Source organism: Phyllostomus hastatus, unplaced genomic scaffold, assembly GCF_019186645.2.
Source record: "Phyllostomus hastatus isolate PE091 unplaced genomic scaffold, TTU_PhHast_1.1 phas_contig_150, whole genome shotgun sequence".
Taxonomy (NCBI): domain Eukaryota; kingdom Metazoa; phylum Chordata; class Mammalia; order Chiroptera; family Phyllostomidae; genus Phyllostomus; species Phyllostomus hastatus.
Window position 1 is genome coordinate 13,038,559 of NW_025333611.1, and position 18,857 is coordinate 13,057,415.

Below are 18,857 nucleotides of genomic sequence, written 5' to 3' on the forward strand. Positions count from 1 at the left end.
ACTGCTGTGAAACAACCCCGGGGAAAACCAAGGGCCGGAAGGATACGTGATGTATGCTATCATTCGCGCAAAAGGAGAAAAGGCACGGATATCTTTGTTGGTAGATGCATAGGTCACTTCTGGAAAGAAACACAAGGTGCTGTTTGTCCTTGGAGAGGAGAACGAGGCCTGGGACCCGGGGCGAGGACACGTATGTCTCTGTCGTGTGAGAGCTTGTACTGTAGGAACACAGAAAGAACAGGGAAAGTTGCCGTGAGCAGTTGGTAAAGTAGAGGGATTTGTCCCCCGGGGACAATTGGAAGGGTCATTTTGTGCCTGGGGAAGCTGTAGATGGGGAGGCTGGTCTTGCTCTAAATATCTTTTGGTTCCCAACATGTGAGAGTCAAAGGATTGGGAGATGACTGGCTCAGAGTAAGCACTAGATAAAGGTTTGTTTTGGGAAGACGGAAGGAAGGAAGGGAGGAAGGAAGGAAGGAAGGAAGGAAGGGAGGGAGGGAGGGAGGGAGGGAGGAAGGAAGGAAGGAAGGAAGGAGAAAAGGAAGGAGAGAAGGAACAAAGGAAGGGAGGGAGACTTCTGGGCCTGGCCGGGGATGGTGTGAATGGGAGAAGTCAAGTCCAGTCTCACTGTCCCCTGCTGTCCACCTGAGGAAGCCTCTTCTGCTAAGGGCACCGCCGCCATTTCTACCTGCGCACGGTGACTCACCACCCAAAACATCAGTGCGATGGTTTGAGGTTCACAGAGGCTATTTTTTCATTAAAATGATTGAGGCAACGTCGGTCAATGATATTATATACATTTCAGGTGTAAAACTCCCTAATACAATATCTGTACACACTATTGTGTGCTTACTACGGAAAGTCTAGTCTCCTTCTGCCACCCTTGACTCTGTGCTCCCCCGCCCTCTCTGTGCAATGTATTTTTATGCCTCAGAGATACTGAGAAAATCAGAGGTTCCTGAAAGTGATACACAGAGGCCTGCAGAGTACGAATGATGTTTAGAATCCTTTTAAAACAGTCCCTGGGAGAAAAGTCCCGTTTCTGCCTCCCTCTCTCCCTACCAGACTCCGGATAACCGAGAACTGAAGTTTAGGAAGAGAGGACTCCAAATTCGGGAATAATAAAGGCCTTCCTTTCAGCGTGCCCAGCGTAGAAAGGCTATTGAAAAAGAAGTAAGGCAGCTATGGAAAAAACAAAACAAAACAACACTGCGCGTTACGCGATTCCGTGGGAGGCCACACTAGCTAAGTATTTCATGTGATTATTTAAAAATCACATTCATCCTTTTTTTTACATTCATCCTTTTTTCTGATTATGAAAGTAATACACGTTTCTTGTAGAAAAATTAAAAAAATACTGGGACATGCCAGAATAAAAAGTAAAATAAAATTTCCCACAACCCTGCTACTCTGATCACACAGTTAATGATTGCATGGATATTCTTCAGTTTCTCTTGCATGTGTCTGAGCACGGTATGGTGGGGTCATACTCAAACCTTTTCACCTGATATATTGTGAACGTTTCCTGAGTCTTTATTCATTCTCTTAAAAGATGTTTTAAGAGCTAAATCATTATTTACCTAATTCCTGTTCTAATAATTTATTATAATAAAAAAGTACTGTGACAGACCCCCTGTAAATACATCTCTGTACTCATCTTCTTATTTTTTTTAAACTTCCAGACATGAACAGTTGAAGCAAATGGCACATTTTTTAAACTTTTTGAGTTATATTGTTTTTCAGAAGGATGCTATTAATTTATATTCCAAGCAACACTGGCTACTAGTCAACCCTGCATATTATGATTTTAGAAATTCTTCATAGAGATATACCCCAGTCTTTCTGAACAAAATTTATCCATTTCGGCATTTGGGGTGTTAGTGTTTTAAGCATTGATTTATAAGATTTCTATAGTGAGATCAACCTTTGTCACATTTATTAAAAACATCTTTCCCTGGTTGGCGTAGCTCAGTGGATTGAGCGCGGGCTGCGAACCAAAGTGTCACAGGTTCGATTCCTAGTCAGGGTACATGCCTGGGTTGCAGGCCATGACCTCCAGCAACCACACATTGATGTTTCTCTCTCTCTCTCTCTTTCTCCCTCCCTTCCCTCTCTAAAAATAAATAAATAAAATCTTTAAAAAATCTTCAAGTTGTTTGCCCATTTGATGATACTTGATAAGCCTTGCATATGATATATATCCTGTCTGTGATTTCTTTCTGTGCCTTAATATCTGGGCCTTCTCCTCTGAAATAACTCACCCATATTTTCCTTTAATTGTCTTGTGATGTTTTCATTGTGCAGTTCTTTGGGTTTGATAAAGTTAATTCATATACAGTAGTGAGCCCTTACCCACAGGAGATACACTCCAGGACCCCCACCGGATGCCAGAAACTGCAGATATTAAGTCCTGAACCCTATACAGACTACATTTTTTTCTTATCCATACATACCTATGACAAAGTTCGATTTATAAATTGGGCACAGGAAAAGATGAACAATACTAACTAATAATAGAGTAATATTAATAATATACTGTAATAGCAGTGATGTGAATGTGGCCTCTCTCTCAAAGCATCGTAGTGTACCGGACATACAGGGTGGCTTCCCTGGACAAAGGGATGAGTCCTGGGCAGGACAGAGTGGGATGGCGTGAAGTTCCATCCCGTTGCTCGGAACAGTGAGCAATTTAAAACTTATGAATCGCTTATTTCTGGAATTTTCCTGTAGAATTTGGCTTGTGGGAAACGGCAATGGTGGGAAAAGGGGGGACTACTGTACTGGGACCCACAAAATGAAGGCAGCCCCAGGGGCCCCAACCCCAGGGGCCACAAGTCAAAGCCTAAGTCAGCCTGAACTTCCTGGAAACACCTGTCAAGGAAATCGAACAGACACCAATCACAGTCTTCCAACTCAGCCTTCACTAGCTTACCTTACCCGAGAAAACAGCCTTGTAAGGAAACCCCACCCTCCTAGACAACCATGCCCCTGTTTCCGTGTTGTCTCCATAAAAGTGGCTCTCGCCCCAGATCTCGCGGGGAACACACTCTACTTATTGTTTGTGAGGTGCGGCACTCCCCCAACCCGTGGATGGCTTTCTCTGGAATAAAGGACATTAAAATCGGTACTAATTTCTTTCAGTTTCATCATTTGACAACTTCATATATTGATTTTGGTGGTGGTTTAAATAAATTCTTAGTTGTATGTTTCCCCCCAACTTAATTTCCCCAGCCTAACTTATTCAGGAATTTATCCTTTTCCCCACCAGAGTGAAATGTCCCATTTATTCTATGTTTAATTTTTTGAAGATTTTATTTATTTATTTTTATAGACAGAAGGGAGTAAGAAAGACAGGAAGAGAAATATCAATGTGTCGTTGCCTCTCACGTGTCCCCCTGCCTCCCCCAGGGACCTGGCTCACAACCCAGGCATGTGCCCTGACTGGGGATGGAACCGGCAACCTTTTGGTTCACAGCCTACATTCAGTCCTCTGAGCTATACCAGCCAGGGTCTATGTTTAATTGTAAAGTATGTTGCCTATGTTTCTAAGCTTTCAATTATTCCATTGGTGCTTATTCATCTATTCTTGTATCAACACCACACTGTTTCAATAATAGCTTTGGAATATGTTTTAGGATTTGGTAATATAGATCTATCCCCCCATTTTAAAATATATTAGTTTTGAGCCCTGGCTGGTGTAGAGCAGTGGATTGAGTGCAGGCTGCGAACCAAAGTGTCGTAGGTTCCATTCCCAGTCAGGGCACATGCCTGGGTTGCAGGCCATGACCCCTAGCAACCGCACATTGATGTTTCTCTCTCTTTTTCCCTCCCTTCCCTCCCTAAAAATAAATAAATAAAATCTTTTAAAAAAAAGAAAGCTAAATGAACCATGGTTCATCAATGCAACAAATGCCATGTATTCATTTAAAGCAATGAATTTTAAAAAATACATTAGTTTTTTTCCATAGGTGTTCTTCTCTTTGAGTGTTAGAAAGTTATGTCATTCCTTCCCCATCCACCCATGGCCATTAGAATTTTACTAAAAGAGTTAATGTGGGTGAAGTTGATATTTTCACCTCCTATTTCTTCAAGCCTTTCTCGTTTCAACCATTAAGAGTTTGCACTTTAGAGTAGGTTTATTCCTAGGTATTTGACACTTTTACAAGAGTTTGTAATTTTTCTTTCTTTACATTCAAACGGCTCTGTAAGCTCCAATTGAAGCTTATCAAAGCTGACTTTAAAATTTTTTCCAGGTGAGCATTTGCGTGCAGGAAACCAGTCAGAAACTAAAGGCTCTTTAGTAACAGCTATTTATTGCGTTCGTTTTACACTCAGCATGGCCATTATCCCTTGATACGAATTGTTTTATTTAGTGATTGTATCTCCAACAGGTTGGTGCAATTTTTATTCCCATTTTACCCATGAGGGTTCCCAGGCTTCGAGAGCATGAGGAACTAGGCAAAAATCACCCAGTTGGTAGGTGGATTTGAACAGGTCTGTTGGTCTGGAAGTCTGAATCTCCAAACAATCAGCCAAGAGGACAGCCAGTGCTGTGCTATCAGATATGGGGATTCAAAGGAGCGCCTTTTCGAAATCAGCTAAATTAAAAAGACAATGCCTTCCGCCCACCAGACCCTCCAAAATGCTTGTTTTTCCTTCAATGTACGGGAAGACCTGCACTTTGCAGTAGCACAATAAATACCACTTGATTTACTGAGCCTCTTTTAGAACTAGAGCCTCGTGGATAATCGAGAACGATCTTTCTGTAGCTTTCGTGGGAAATGTCCATTTGGAAATATACTTCCCCATCGCAGGACAGGTTCCAAAAAGAAAGAAAGAAGGTAGGGAAGGAAAGAGAAAGAAAGCAAGGAAGGGAGGAAGGAAAAAGGAAAGAAATGTAAAAAAAGGAAAGAAAAGAACAGGTGGAACCGGCGTTAAGGTTTGCTAGGGCAGCGCACGCAGGAGACAGAACTTTGGGGGGCACCCTGCCTGCGCCTTTCACGCGTGGTGCGCGCAGGTGGCGGCTCGGTCTCAGAGCTCCCCTGCTCCCCGTGTAGGCCCGCGGGGTGCCCAGAAGGCCACCAGGAGTCTCCACCAAGGTGAGAGGAAGCTTTCCACCCAGGCGGGGGAGGAGGGCGGGCAGGAAACGGAGCCAGAGCTGGCGAAAGAAAGACTCCAATTCCCAGCCCCCCGCCCCGCGGGGTGCGGGGGCTGGCAGCGCATGCGCGAGGCCCGGCCCCCAATTCCCCTAGCGAGAGGGGGAGGCCCCCGGCGGCCCGGAGGCAGCGAGCCGTGGCGGCACCCGAGCGCATTCTGGGGCGCGGCGGCGCGGGGGCGAGCCCGGCTGCGGAGGCTGCCGTCGAGAGCGTGGAGCGCGGGGCGCGAGGGCTCGGCAGCGTGCGTGCACCCGAGGGTCCGCCGCTTCGGGCCTGGGAGAGGCTAGGTGCCCGCAGCCCCCCACGCCCGGAGAGGAATGAGTGAGTTTCGCCCCGGCTCGAGGGCAGGATGTGGGAGCAGGACAAAGGCTGGGCGGCGGGGGAGGAGTTGGGACGGCGAGCTGGTGGCCTTTGCCGGAGCCCCAGCCTCGGGCGAGCTAAAGAAGTCGGCAACTTTCTCTGCAACTTTTGCAAAAGGGAAGATAAAAATTCTGCAAGTTGTTGCACAGCTCCAGGTCTTCCCCCAGGTCTCACGAACACAGGGGAGGGGACACCGCCACCTTCTTGGGACGGGAGGCGACCGCCAGCTCTGCTGAGGTGGGCAGGAGGGTCTCCCTGCCCGGGACGAGCGAGGATAGAGATGCTGGGGGGTCGGAGCGGGGAGCGCGCTGCGGCCGCTGAGGTAGCCCGTGTCCACGCAGGGTGCGCCCTGAGAGCCCGGTAGCCTCGGATCGCGGCGCTGCAGACGCGGTGATGGATGAGCCGTGGTGGGAAGGGCGCGTCGCCTCGGACGTCCACTGCACCCTGCGCGAGAAGGTCAGTTCCTCCCCTCCCTTGTCGCTGTCTGGACTGGGTATTTAAAGTCCCTTTCGCTCTCACTCTCTTTGCTTGGGTCGCCCCGCGGGAGACCTGGGAACTGCCGGTGCCTTTCTTTGCTCCAGTCCTGAGCCTTCTCCCGGAGGATCCGGAGGAGAAATGAGATTGGAGAGTGTAAGTTGGTTTTTCTGATTAGGCGCCCGGAGCACCCGGCCAGCCAAACCGAGACAGCCACTGTGCTCTTGAAGGTGGTATTTTCCATAGTATTGCCACCCGAGATTACTTAAAAAGGTGAATGAATGGGCTTAAAAATAATGTGCAATTTAAGAACATATGTATCTAACATAAGTTTTGCACGGGATAAAGGATGCTGATTTTCCATTTACTGTCACGACGTAGCAGTTCCTTTTAAAAGAAAGTTAAGTAAAAGTAGTGATTCAAAATAAACACTATTAGGTGAAGGATAGTGTAATGTATCATAGTTATACTCCCTCCCTCTCCCCCCAATATCTCCAGGATGGGACCGAATACAATGTAAGAGATGCTAATCTCAGTGAGAGGCTGTAAGTCTAGGAGGATGTGAGGAGAAAAACAAACACTCCCCTGCCAGTCCGCCTCTGGTGGCAGAAGGTGGGGGCAGCTGAAATGTGATGCCTGTGCTCCCCTCACCTCCAAGGCAGGAGTGTTCCTGGGCACTGGCAAGGTGGGAAAGTGCAGGTGGGCTGGAGGCACGGCCTGTGGGTGTTGTGTGTCTTGAGTCCTGCCCCTAGGATGAGACTGGGACGGTGGGGTGGTTTGGGGAACAGGTGTGAAATAGAGTGAATTGGTTTCCTGGGGCTGCCCTGACAAAGTACCACAGATGAGAGAGCCGAACACGACAGAGGCTGGAAGTCCAAGGGCCAGGACGTTCTAACCCTCAGCATTTCTTGGCTTCATAGACGCCAAGTGTCTACGTTCCTTCGTTCCGCTGCAGTGTCTGACTCTGTTGCCACGTGACATTCTGTCTGTATCTCTTTTTTCTCTCCTGTAAAAGTGCCAGTCATTGGAACAGGGTCTACTTCAATCCAGCATGACCTGGTCTTAATTTAACTATTATCGTACTTCTGAGAAGACTATTAGCAAATAAGGCCACATTCTGAGGTTCCAGGTAGACATGAATTTGGGGGACACTGTTCAGCCCTGTACAGGAAGGGAGAAGTCTCTTCAGTGGGTTCCCTGGGTCCCCATACAGACACGGACACCCGGTGTCCATGGAATTCTGCTTCAAAAGTCACCAGCTATTCAGGGTTTCTTCCTCACCTGGGAGAAGCTGTCTTTCTGCCAACTTATTTTTTCCTTTTTTCTGTACCTACTGGTCCATTTCTGTCCTGTGTTGCTTGCCGGGGCTGGGACTTCCTCTGCTTCCCTTGGTCTTGTCCCTGGAGCAGAATGGTCAAGGTGCAGTATATTCTGGGCATCTGGAGAAGAAATCCTGTCTTGGTGGTTTAATTAAAAAGCAGCCCTGGCTGGCGTGGCTCAGTGGATTGAGTACTGGCCTGCGAACTGAAAGGTCGCTGGTTTGATTCCCAGTCAGGGCACATGCCTGGGATGGAGGCCAGGTTCCCAGGTGGAGGTGTGCCAGAGGCAACTGATTGATGTATCTCTCCCACGTCTATGTTTCTCTCCTCTCTTTCTCCCTCCCTTCTCCTCTCTCAATAAATAAGTAAAATCTTAAAGAGAAAAAAAAGCAGGGGCCATGGGATAGTGGACCAGGCAGGCTTGATTCTCTGCTGGAGGTGGTGGCTAACTGAGTCAGCGAGCGCCGTCACGGAAGTTGGGCTGCCTTGCTTATCATGGGCTCAGGTGGTTGGCAGTTCTGCTGGTAGCTTGAGAGGAATGACTTTGACCTCATTTGCCCCTTTCCAGCAGGAAAGATTTCTAAGAACCATTTAAACTCAACCAGCTCAGTTACCTGAGAATCCCGCCTTTCGTAATGTGTGTTCTAATCTCTCTCTTACCCACTCAAAGGAACAGGGCCGGCAGGTCCCATTAATTGTGCCTCACCCATGCCATAGTGCCAGATTAGTTCACTACATTGAGGAAGGACAGGTTTGTCCAGGCTTTACAGATTAGAAATAGAAAACTCACTCAGGGGGTGATGGTCAAGGTCACCCGTGATTTGAAGCTGGTCTGATTGGGTAAATCCTGGGTTCCTTTGGTTAGAATGTCTTGCCTTCCCAGCATATTGACTTTTTCCTCATTTGCTTCTGCTCCCTGTTCAAAGAAGATGCTTCTCGAGAAAATTTGGCTTAGTGGAGAGAAAAGTGAAGATGAAGAGGAACCCTGTATCCACACTAGCCTCACCTTCCTCAAGGAATGAGGGCTGGCCCTTTATTTTTCCCAGAGTGGTTTTTTGCATTAAACATCTAAGAATTTTTTGGACTGTAAGACGCACCTAGGTTTTAGAGGAGGAAAATAGGTAAAAAAAATTTTTGAAGCAAAAAATGTGGTAAAATATTTAATAACATAGATAACATAGGCCACTCCCCCCCAACAGTGAGCTAGGTAAGCCACATTCGGTCTGTAAGACGCAACCCCCTTTCCTCCCAAATTTGGGGGGTGTGTCTTAGAGTCCTGTTGGAACTATTGTAACCTATTGGAACATGCGGTACTCCAGTAGGGCATTTCTAACAACTGTGCAAGCGTCTGCCACACAGTAGACACTCCCTGTTTGTTGAATGCTGCCAGTGGAGTACAACACATGTTACTTTATTTGCTGCTGAATTGTCGCCACACAACCACACGCAGCTGTCCTCACTTGACTGATATAGGACGCAAGGCTGGGACCACAGAGCTCGTGGGGACCCCGCTTTGTCGGATGTGCCATTCCTGTGGAACATTATACCGCAGTGTGTAAAACGTGACACCGTGGAAAGGAGCCTTGGGGTTGGATGTGCACTAGTAAAACTCTGGGCTGCTCGTTTCACTTCTCCAAACCTCTTCAAGCCTGGCCGCCATCATCCATTCGTCCACAATAGCCAGCACTTAGATTGTGTCACTTCCCTGCTTTTAGGGCCTTCCAGCGGGACCTGGCTGTGCTTGCAATAAAATTCCCCGTCCTCACCACCACCTGTAGTACCTGACGCAGCTGGGCCCTGGTCTGCTCTCCCACCTTGTCTCCTAGCCCCTGGCACACTGACCCCCTTTCTCTTCCTTGAGTAAGTCGAGCTCCTTCGTGTCTCAGGGCCTTTGCATTGGCTGTTCCCTATATTTGGAGTCTGCTTTTCTCTGCTACTGTTCCCTTGCGTCAGTCTACCACGTCATCCTGTTTAGCTTTCTTTATAACCTTTACCAGCATCTGGAATTATTTTCTTTTTTAAAAGATTTTATTTATTTATTTTTAGAGAGGGAAGGGAGGGAGAAAGAGAGAGAGAAACATCAATGTGCGGTTGCTGGGGGCTGTGGCCTGCAACCCAGGCATGTGCCCTGACTGGGAATCGAACCTGCGATGCTTTGGTTTGAAGCCCGAGCTCAATCCACTGAGCTACGCCAGCCAGGGCTGGAATTATTTTCTGTTTTACTGTCTTTCCCCCCTGAATACAGGCTCCCCAGGAATAGGCCTGTGTGTGCCTTGTTCGGTGCCAGGCCTCGGTGCCTAGAACAGGGCCCCCCGATCTGTGTGGCACAATGAGAAGAATGACCCTTTTCCAGTTGCCTCGTCGGTGAGTTGGAGAAAATGTTTTGTAGGCTGTGAGGAGTGGGTGGAAGAACCTGACAGCCGTGTGAGGGAGACACATGGCAGGGACAGGGCAGGCGTCGTGCCTTCCCACGGACGATGGGCGTCTGAGGCCCACAGCCCTTTCGCGCTGTGTGGTCAGGGTAAGGCTTGGCGGTTGTGACCACCCTCCGGGGACGTCCACCGTCCTGCCAGGCAGTCCTCAGGAGAAAGACATTGTGATTCCATTGGACCAACAACAGGAGGAGGGCCACCTTCCATTGTCCCTCAAGCCTCTCTCCCCTCCACCGTGGTTCCTAGTCCCAACCTCAGGTTTATTTCTCTCACGGCCCTTGTCACCCCGTGTAGTAATTTGTCCTCCTCACTTGACTGTGAGTTCCTTGCAAGCATGAGGAATGTCTGGTGCCACAGCATTCCCAGACCAGTGTCTGGTGCGGAGGGGGCCGAGGGGTGTCCACCGCCTCAGCTGCCCGGGCACAGCATTGGGAGAGCACAGAAGGGAAGGGCGGACTCAGGGGGACTCTCCTGGGGCACGTTGAATGGATTTGCAGGAGCGCTTCCCGGGGATCCTGATCGGGGCTTTGGCACGTGCCAGGAGATGCTCCTGGCCTGGCTGTGCGGTCTGTGCGAATGGCCCTGCTGCCAGGTCCAGGACCACGTAGAGGCTGCCTCCCAGCTTCCTATAGACTTGCATCTTCTCCTCTCAGATAATTCCGGGGTGACAGGGAGGAGAGGAATGGGGGAGGGGTTAGAAGTAGAATTCCCCACAAGAGCAGTTTATTGGCATGGACCAAAGTGCAGCGTGAGGATCTTAGAACAAGCACTACTGGTTGAACCTAGGTCAGCACCCCCATACTTTTGCCAAGAGGTTCCATCCTCCCCAAATTGTTATCCCCTAACGAACAACAGAATGGGTAGAACTTGGTTTGGTCTCCTTTTGATTTGCATCTATCTGACACACAATTTTCACTCTGAGTAGTAAGAAGCAGTCATGTTAGTAAGCAAAGGAAAGGTTCAAGGACCCTTATGCCATGATTTAAGGCTTCTTGGGCATACGGAGGACTTTCTGAATATGGGGATTTGGGAATACTTGGGGGGGAATCCCACCCTCCCAAAGCCGTGTGACAGGCCCTACTGGGCACAACCTGGTAGGTTTATCTTCTAGGGCCACAGGCTCCTCCTACTCCTTGCGGTGTTTGCCGTTTCCTGGGACTGGAGTCACGGGAGACCTTGGGGGTCTTCTCACCCTTTCCCAGACTTGAGACCTACAGAGCCAAACACGGTTTTCCCACTCCCGAAGTGTGCTTCATTGCACGCTTAGAGGACTTGGGCGTGTGAGACCATGCTTCTTGAACCAGCGGATACGGGACATGTTTTCCTGATTTGTGACTGCATTTATACAAAGATTTTCCAAAATGACACTTTCTGATGATGATGCGAGTGGCTACTGTTGATGGAGCGTTTACTGTGTTCCAGGCAGTGTGCCGAGCACGGGGATGTCGGCCCCACTGCTGGAACGGACTCCGTTTTCTCGGCAGGAAACTTCAAGACTCAGAGGGTGTGAGTTCGAGCGAAAGTTTATTTAAAGGAACATCCATTTTCACAGAGAGTAGAAGGACGAGGCAGGAAACAGCTGAGGCTCTGCCACTGGTTGCACTGGGGGGTCCGGATTGTAGTTTGTGTTTCACACAACAGCTCCGCTAGAGCCGGTTCTTCCGAAACCACGCTGGGAAGCCGCCAGCCACCAGCTCTGGCCTTGGTCTGGACGTTGGGAAGGTCTGATCGCAGGGCGTCCCTGGCCCGCATGGGTCCTGGCGCCTCACCTGTCTGCGCTGCATCTCACCTTGCCGTGATTGGGCCTGTGCTGTTGCCTGTCCCTGTGGTGGCTGGGGGTGGGAGGGGCTGGTCTAACTTGCCAGAGTAAGAGGGACATCCATGCGCCCCTCTCTCCTGCCTGAGTGCCTGGCTGCTGGAATCTCATTCCAGCTCCATCCCTTGCCCCTGAGTTCAAACCACGTCATATTCCAGTGACTTCTACAGCTTGCACATCCTTTCACTTCTCCCAGTGTTAACATTTCTTCTTCTCACTCCTCCCCTGAAATTCCCTGAATTTCCTCATGGCAAAGGCTGAATATCTGTCTCTTTATAGAAAGTGGTGACCCAGGTCTATGTCCAATGATTTAGCTAGGTCACCCGTCACTGATTTTCTCTTTCTTCCCCTTTTTGGATTTTTAAAAAAGATTTTATTTATTAATTTTTAGAGAGGGAAAGGAGGAAGAGAGAGAGGGAGAAACATCAATGTGTGGTTGCTGAGGGTCATTGCCTGCAACCCAGGCATGTGCCCTGACTGGGAATCGAACCTGCGATGCTTTGGTTTGAAGCCCGAGCTCAATCCACTGAGCTACGCCAGCCAGGGCTCTCTTTTTGGATTTCTACACCCCCCCCCCACCCCGCCCTGGGGCCAGTTCTTCCCAAACCATGAGACTCACCCAGCTCTTCCCATAAGAAAGTATTCTAGACACTGGCAGTGGCACGGGCCTGCCCAGCTTAGTTCCAGGAATGTACTCACATGCTGGCTTTCACAAGCCCTTACCTACTGGCAAGGCTGCCTTATGTTTGGGACCCTAAGGAAGTGGCCCTCGGGGTCCCTTCCTGGAGGTGAGGGTGAGGCTGTCAGTATAAGTAGGAGTTTCTTGCTGCCCAGCCTGCAGCGATGATCGGGGCTGCCTGCCGAGGTGGACACGAACGGAGGACGGAAGGAAGGTTGGTGAAAATGGGGTCAGGGGACTGGAGAGATGCCATTCAAGGTGATGTCCGGCTTGGAGACTCCCCAACTCCAGGGCCTTACCTGTATTCTACAGGAAGCCGAGGACAAAACTTGGTGTCAGATCTTGGCGTCTCTCTTGAGTCCTTCATGTCTTAGGTACCAAAACGCTCAGTGTGTCTGCAACACTCAGCCGAGACTTTGTCTCAGTGCATCTTCTCTATAGCAGCAGCAAAGTATATCGGAGCCTTCCTCTCGTCTGTAAGCCTGGACAGACAGTGACGCCTGCCCCACCTGCCTCCCAGGTGTCCCAGGAGACAGTGAGTGTGGGAGCACTCGCCAGCTTCTGGGGCCTGTGGGTTGTGAGTGGGGGAGGGGCTCAGTGGGCCCCTCTGGTTGGCCCGGGAAGCCTGTGCTCTTTGAGTGAGGGCACGACATTACAGTCTGTGAGCTGGCCCTGTGCCCTTGCCCTTGACTTGCTCTTTGTCTTCCTAAACCACACAGCCCCTTGCGTAAGGGAACCGCAGCCAACCATTCTCTAGTGTGTCTGAGCACCTGGCAGAAGGGGGTGACACTGTGATTCTGCACTTTTCTCTTTGTTTCCCGTTTTGAGTTATTACACATACACGAAGTATATTTTCTTGCTTGCTTGTTTAAGAAACTGCAGCCGTGAATATCAGCACAGAGAGGAGAGTTAAATCCTCCCCTCCCCCCACCCCAGGCCCACCACTTGGAAGTTGGCATCTTGGTTGGCATTTTGGCATGTGTGTGATTACAACACATTTTTATTTGGACTCTTTAAAGTAAAACCTGAAAGTATCTTGCTAGGAACACTTTGTTTATTTAACAGTATACCACGCACACATTCTCGTATCTTTCTTCTCCACCCAGTTCCTGATGATCAGACAGGAGCACAAAATTAGAAACTATTGATTGTGTTTATTTAGAACACGTAGTTCAAGAACGTGGTAAAAGAAACATAACCAAGTTCTGTGAAGGGTCTTCCTTGCCCCCCTCCCAGTCCCACTGCCCTGGTTTCCCTCCCTGAAAGGTCCCCCCGGTCCCAGTTTCCTGTGAGTCCTTCAGAGATATTCTGTGTACAAACACGCACAGGTGTGTGTGTTCTGCCACCGGTGGTGATGTAATTTACGCTCTTAAAAGTCCCTTTTACCGTTGGACTTTTTAAATGTTTACATTATAATAATTTAAGTATGTTCTATGAAACCACCAAATAGCAGCTCCATGACCAGAGGGATTAAAAAAAAAAAACCTTTTCTGCTCATTGTAACAAGAAAGGCATACAGTAGATACTCAATACATTTGTATTTAAGGAATGACCGGAATATTTCTTCTTCCTCATTTCCTATCCAAACACATATATTTTATTTCACAAAAGTGCCATCTCAGTATATTATAGTTCTCTAACTTAATTTTTTCCTTCACTGTATGTACTAAGTAACTTCCTATGTCATTAACTATTTTGCTGCGTTATCATGCATAGTGTTTAAGTGTGTGGATATGCTGTGATCGGATTAACTCGTCTCCTAGTTGGATGTTATTACAAATCGGAGTATAATTTAGACACTACAATGTACAGATCGTCAGTGTGCATCAGTTCAGAGTTTATAGTGAGTTTTGACAAATGTGCACGCTCACGCAACTGCTCTCATAACCAAGATAGAGTCTTGCCCCCAGCCTGCGGGATTCCCAGGTGCTCCTTCTCCATCTGCCACTCACCCCGCCCTGCGCCCGGCCCCAGGCCATCACGATCTTCTTTGTGTCTCTGTAGACCAGGTTCGCCTTTATTCTAGAGTTTCATATAAATGGAGTTACACGTGTGTACTCTTTTCTGTCTGCTTTTTTTTTTTTTTACTTAATGTGATGTGTTTGAGATTCATCCACGTTGTTGTATATGTTAGGAGTTTATTCCCTTTTATTGCTGAGTAGTATTCCATAGTGTGATCAGAATGCGGTGTGTCCCTTCATTCCCCTCTCTGCGGTGTGTGGGGTCGTCTGTAGCGTGCCCCTGGGTTCTGCATGGCGCTGTGGAGGTGATCCTGGGCTTCTGTCTGTGCGTGTGGCTCAGTCCCTAAACTGAAGCCGCCAGTCACAGGGCATGGTTTTCAGGACTTTGTGTGTCGCCAGTTAATACAGTCTCAGAAGGCTGCACCCGTTTGCACATCTGCCAGGGCTGTGGGAGAACGCCTGCTTCCCAGCAGAGTTGCTGACCCTGGATACTACCCTTTAATAAAAAGTCAGTGCCCTTTGGGTAGGTCAAAATGAAGTCTCCCGGCTCCAGAAGGAGCAGAACCCAGAGTGAGACAAGCACGGGAGGCTGGAGGGAAGGGGTAGGGAACTCGGAACACTTCCCAGGACCCAGAGAGTCCCATCTGTAGCAGGAACCAGCCTGAGACCCGTATTGGCCAGGTGAGGGCTGTTGAGGTGACCTTCCTCACCCCCGGCCAGAAAACCCCCTCTCAGCCCCGTCATGCAGTATGTGCTGCCCTCTACACCCATGTGGCAGTTGGGTCCCTTGCAGGTCCCTGGAGCAGATGGTGTCAGAGCCTAAGCCTTCTTTGCGACGTGGACACCCACACTGGGACCACCAGCGACTTAGTCTGGAAACGGTCATGCAGTGATTTGGGTGGGTGGATTGGGAGAGACAGGAGAGGGTGGGCTTATCAGCACAGGAGCATCAGAAATTGGAGAGACTCAGTGAGTGGAAGGAAAACTTGGAAAGAACTGAAATGCCATCGGAAGGATATTGATTCCGCTGTGGTGCATCCATTCACTGGCATATGGCGGATAGTTTTGGACTGAATGACAAATAATTTTTCTGATCATTGCAAAAAATCCAAGCAATTCAGAGCACTTCTGACTCTTCGGCGTGAGCCACGGTTTTTTCTTAACCTTTTCCTTTAGCAAATGTAAAAGGTACACAAAAATGGAGAGAATAGTAGAATGGATCCCTGTGTCCCCCCGTGTCTCCCCTCCCCTCAGCCCCTGCTGCTGTTGTCCCCAGAGAGCAAAACACTTCACCAGGAACATCTGACAGATAAAGGCTCTTGTAACAACTCTGCCATTATTACACCTACCTAGTTTATTAGCAAAACTAACGGCCATTCGTTAACGCCTCATACCGCCCAGTTCACATTTAGTTCTCCCCAGCTGTCTCAAAAATGGCTTTGTAGCTGGCTTGTTCAAGTCATGGTCCAGATGAGGTCCATGAATTCCATTTTTTAAAACATATTCTTAAGTCTTTTATATTCTAATGGTCTCCCTGCCTCCCATCTCTGTGAGAAACAAAAACAAAAACTTTTTCATGCCATCGATTTTTGGAAAAACCAGGTCATTTGTCCTGATGAAGGTCCCCTATCCTTGATTTGGCCTATTAATCTCCTCACGGCATTGTTTAAGGGGAGCTCACTAGTTACGAATGGTTCATACACTTCCGTGCTCTTGCGGGATTTGATTCTGCTTGTTCTCTCGCCGTCAGCCTGAACCTCACTTCCTCAGGTGCCTTCCCGGAGTCCCAGACAAGGTCAGGGCTGGGTCCCTTGTTATATCTTCTCAGACCACCCTGGGTTATTCCTTTGCAGCCAGCACAGCTTGAAATTATGCGCTTATAAATGCGATTATTTCGTTTGGATCCAGCTTCCCAGGCCCGTGAAGGGCAAGCAGGCGCTGTGTCTCCCCAGGTCTAAGCAGCTGCTGCAGACGACCCCCCCCCTCCCCCCGCCATCACTCTGAGAACATCACGGACACCTTATCTGAGGTCTGTGCCCTACAGCCCACACATCCCCTTCCTGGGCTTCACTGTTGAAATAGTCTTGCGTGCAGGGTGGGTGGCTTGGCTGCCAATAACACCATCCTTCTGCTAGAGAAATGGCCTCCAAGGGCTCAAGGACTTGGCCAGGGTCCCCCTCTTGGGTGGGAGAGCTGGAGCCTTAAAACTTGGCAAGGCGCTGTCTAGAGTCTGACTTTCGACAAGCAAGGGAGTTGCAACTGGCCGGCCTTCCCATCAGTGATGGCGTAACACGAACTTCTGCTTCAGAGGGGTTGACACAGAGCAGCTCCTCGGGAGGTGGGGAGGCCTGCGGGGGCGGGGGCGGGGGCGGGAGCGGGGGAGTACTGTCAAGCTGTGGACTCTGAGTTGCAGTCTCTCGCTGGCCTCTCCTTTTGTGTTCACTTTCTGTTTTGAAGTAGTTTCACTAGACTTACGGAAGAGTTGCCAGCACAGTTCCCAGCTGTGAACATTTGAACACATCGGCCTTACCCTTCTCTTTCTCTGTCTTTACGTGGGTTTCCCTTGGAACCGAGTTGCAGATGCAGCCCCTCGTCCCTTAGTACTTCAGGGTTCCTTTTGCATGGCCACTCTCATGGTGGGCCATGAAGTGGTTTCTGGGGGAATTTGGGGCAAACCCCTACTGACATGTCCCCAGGTGTCAGGAGGCCTTTCTGGGGCAGGAAGGAGGAAGCCCAGCGGGTGTGAGGAGCCTCTGCTGGCCGCGAGTCTGGGGAAGGCAGAGTTCTGGCTCACGTCCTTGGCCCTTCTCTGCAGCTTCGTTGGCAGGAAGCCTCGCTATCCAGCAGTTATTCACCGAGCCCCAAGCACGTGGGAGGCTCTGCCAGCCAGGCCCCGGGGGCCTCGGTGTTAGAAAGGACTGTCCACATTAATGGGTGCTTGCTTGGCATACATTCCCTTCCATTAATGAAGTCCTCAGACAGTCCACCCTAGTGGGCACTGTAACTATCGCCATGTTACAGGTGGGACACACTCAGGTTGGGAGAGTTAAATGATGTACTAGCCTCATAGGCTAGTAAATGATCATAACTGATCATAAGTGACTGGGCAGGTCACGGGGGGTCATCACACCCCATTGTTTCCATGTGTCTAGGTTAGCACACCTCAAGAGAGCATATAATCTTAACTGTCTTGTAACCCAATCCCCACTTTGCTTTCTCCCACCTCTGTGTAATCTTCTTTAGACACCCTCCTCAATTTCAAATGCGTGAAAGAAGTTGAAAAACTGTTCATCTCTGGGGCATTTGAGATCTTGCTCCCCATATATGTCATCAATTCGGCACAAACGAACGCTTCTTAAAATTCAAATAAATAAACAATGCACACGAAACCATACAGCTAACCGACGGCAAGGTCAGGATTCGAACTCTGCTCTTAACCAGCCTACCAACAGTGACATCTGGTTCCCCGGGGAAGTATGAAAAGCTTCAAAGAGGAGGTGCTGTGTGAGCTGGGTTCGAAGGATAAGCAAAAGTGTGCTGGGCAGAGAGAGGTGTGGAGGAAGTTCATCTACCAGGGCTCAGGGCAGCTTCTGAAGGTCACACATCAGTGACCTTCAGGTGGTACTCTGGTGAGTAGCCAAGAGATGGAGATGGACCAGGAGCGTTGGCTCTGGGGATACTGATCTCCCTAGGTGTCTGCTCTTGTCCTCAGAGCACAGGGAAGGGTGTGAGTAGGAATGCTGGATCACTGGAAGGTGACCTTGGCCTTGGAGACTGGGTGCTGGCAGTGACTCCAAGAGATGACATCTGAACCAGGGCAGGAAGTAGGGACACTTAAGAGTTTTAGGAACTAGGGTGAAAAGGCCCAGCTAACAAAAGGAGTGAAAGATTTCGGGTCTCTTACTTGCTGGAATAAAGTAAATTTCTGTTGCTAGGCGTGATGGGCCTTTGTCACACTGCACGTTGTCCTTAGAAAGCTTTTTCTGGCCATTGCTGGTTTCTGTGTAACCTTTAAAGATTCCCACTAAACTAGGGGAGTTGATGTTTACTGGGCATCTACAATATGCCAGACACCATAATGCTTGATGTACATAGTCAAAGCAACTTTTGATTATTAAAGTTGCTTTAAAAAAAGGAAGTGTCCCGACCAAAGCACCAGTGGTCCTTGAACACCAGCGCACATTCACTCTTGCATTCGATATCTGATTTTTAGCAGCCGACCACCTGCCAAGCACTGCCAGCACCGGGGATGTGGTGTGCTGTGCTGCATAATGACAATTTGGTCAACGATGGACCATATAAATAACCATGCACCCGTAAAACTATACAGGAGCTGAATTTCCTGTAAGAAATGGAAGGATATGTTGTCGAGGAAGATTTTTTCCTTCTCTGATGGAAGCAGTATCTTGGGGTTTGGCAGGAGACCCCCTCCCACTCACAGCACCTCAGTTTTGAGTGTGCCGACTCCGTCCAAACCAGCCGGCCACTGGCCTTTCTAACGTGGAGGAGCCATCCCCCCAGCGCTGTGTATTCAGAGGGCGCTGCAGCCCTCCCAGACCTAGGCTGGTGATCTTCAGAGCACGCTGCTGTAAATTCTTTGCGGAGGTCCTGAGGTCCTGTACGAGGACACAGGTCCACAGGAGCCTCCTTAGCAAGGGTTCAG

The 18,857-nt window shown here is 49.2% G+C and overlaps 1 protein-coding gene across 2 annotated transcripts in view; it reads left to right on the top strand.

Moving 5' to 3' along the window:
* Positions 1-5,227: 5,227 nt before the first annotated feature.
* Positions 5,228-18,857, top strand: part of CCNJL (cyclin J like) — a 48,769-nt gene continuing 35,139 nt past the window's right edge. The window contains exons 1-2 of one of the 2 annotated variants that reach the window (XM_045830254.1): positions 5,228-5,474; positions 5,855-5,969. In XM_045830254.1, coding sequence (XP_045686210.1) covers positions 5,907-5,969 — 63 coding nt within the window. In that variant the 5' untranslated portion in view covers positions 5,228-5,474; positions 5,855-5,906. Of the gene's footprint in view, positions 5,475-5,669; positions 5,751-5,854; positions 5,970-18,857 lie in introns of those variants that run through there. The other variant, XM_045830253.1, reaches the window with a different exon arrangement.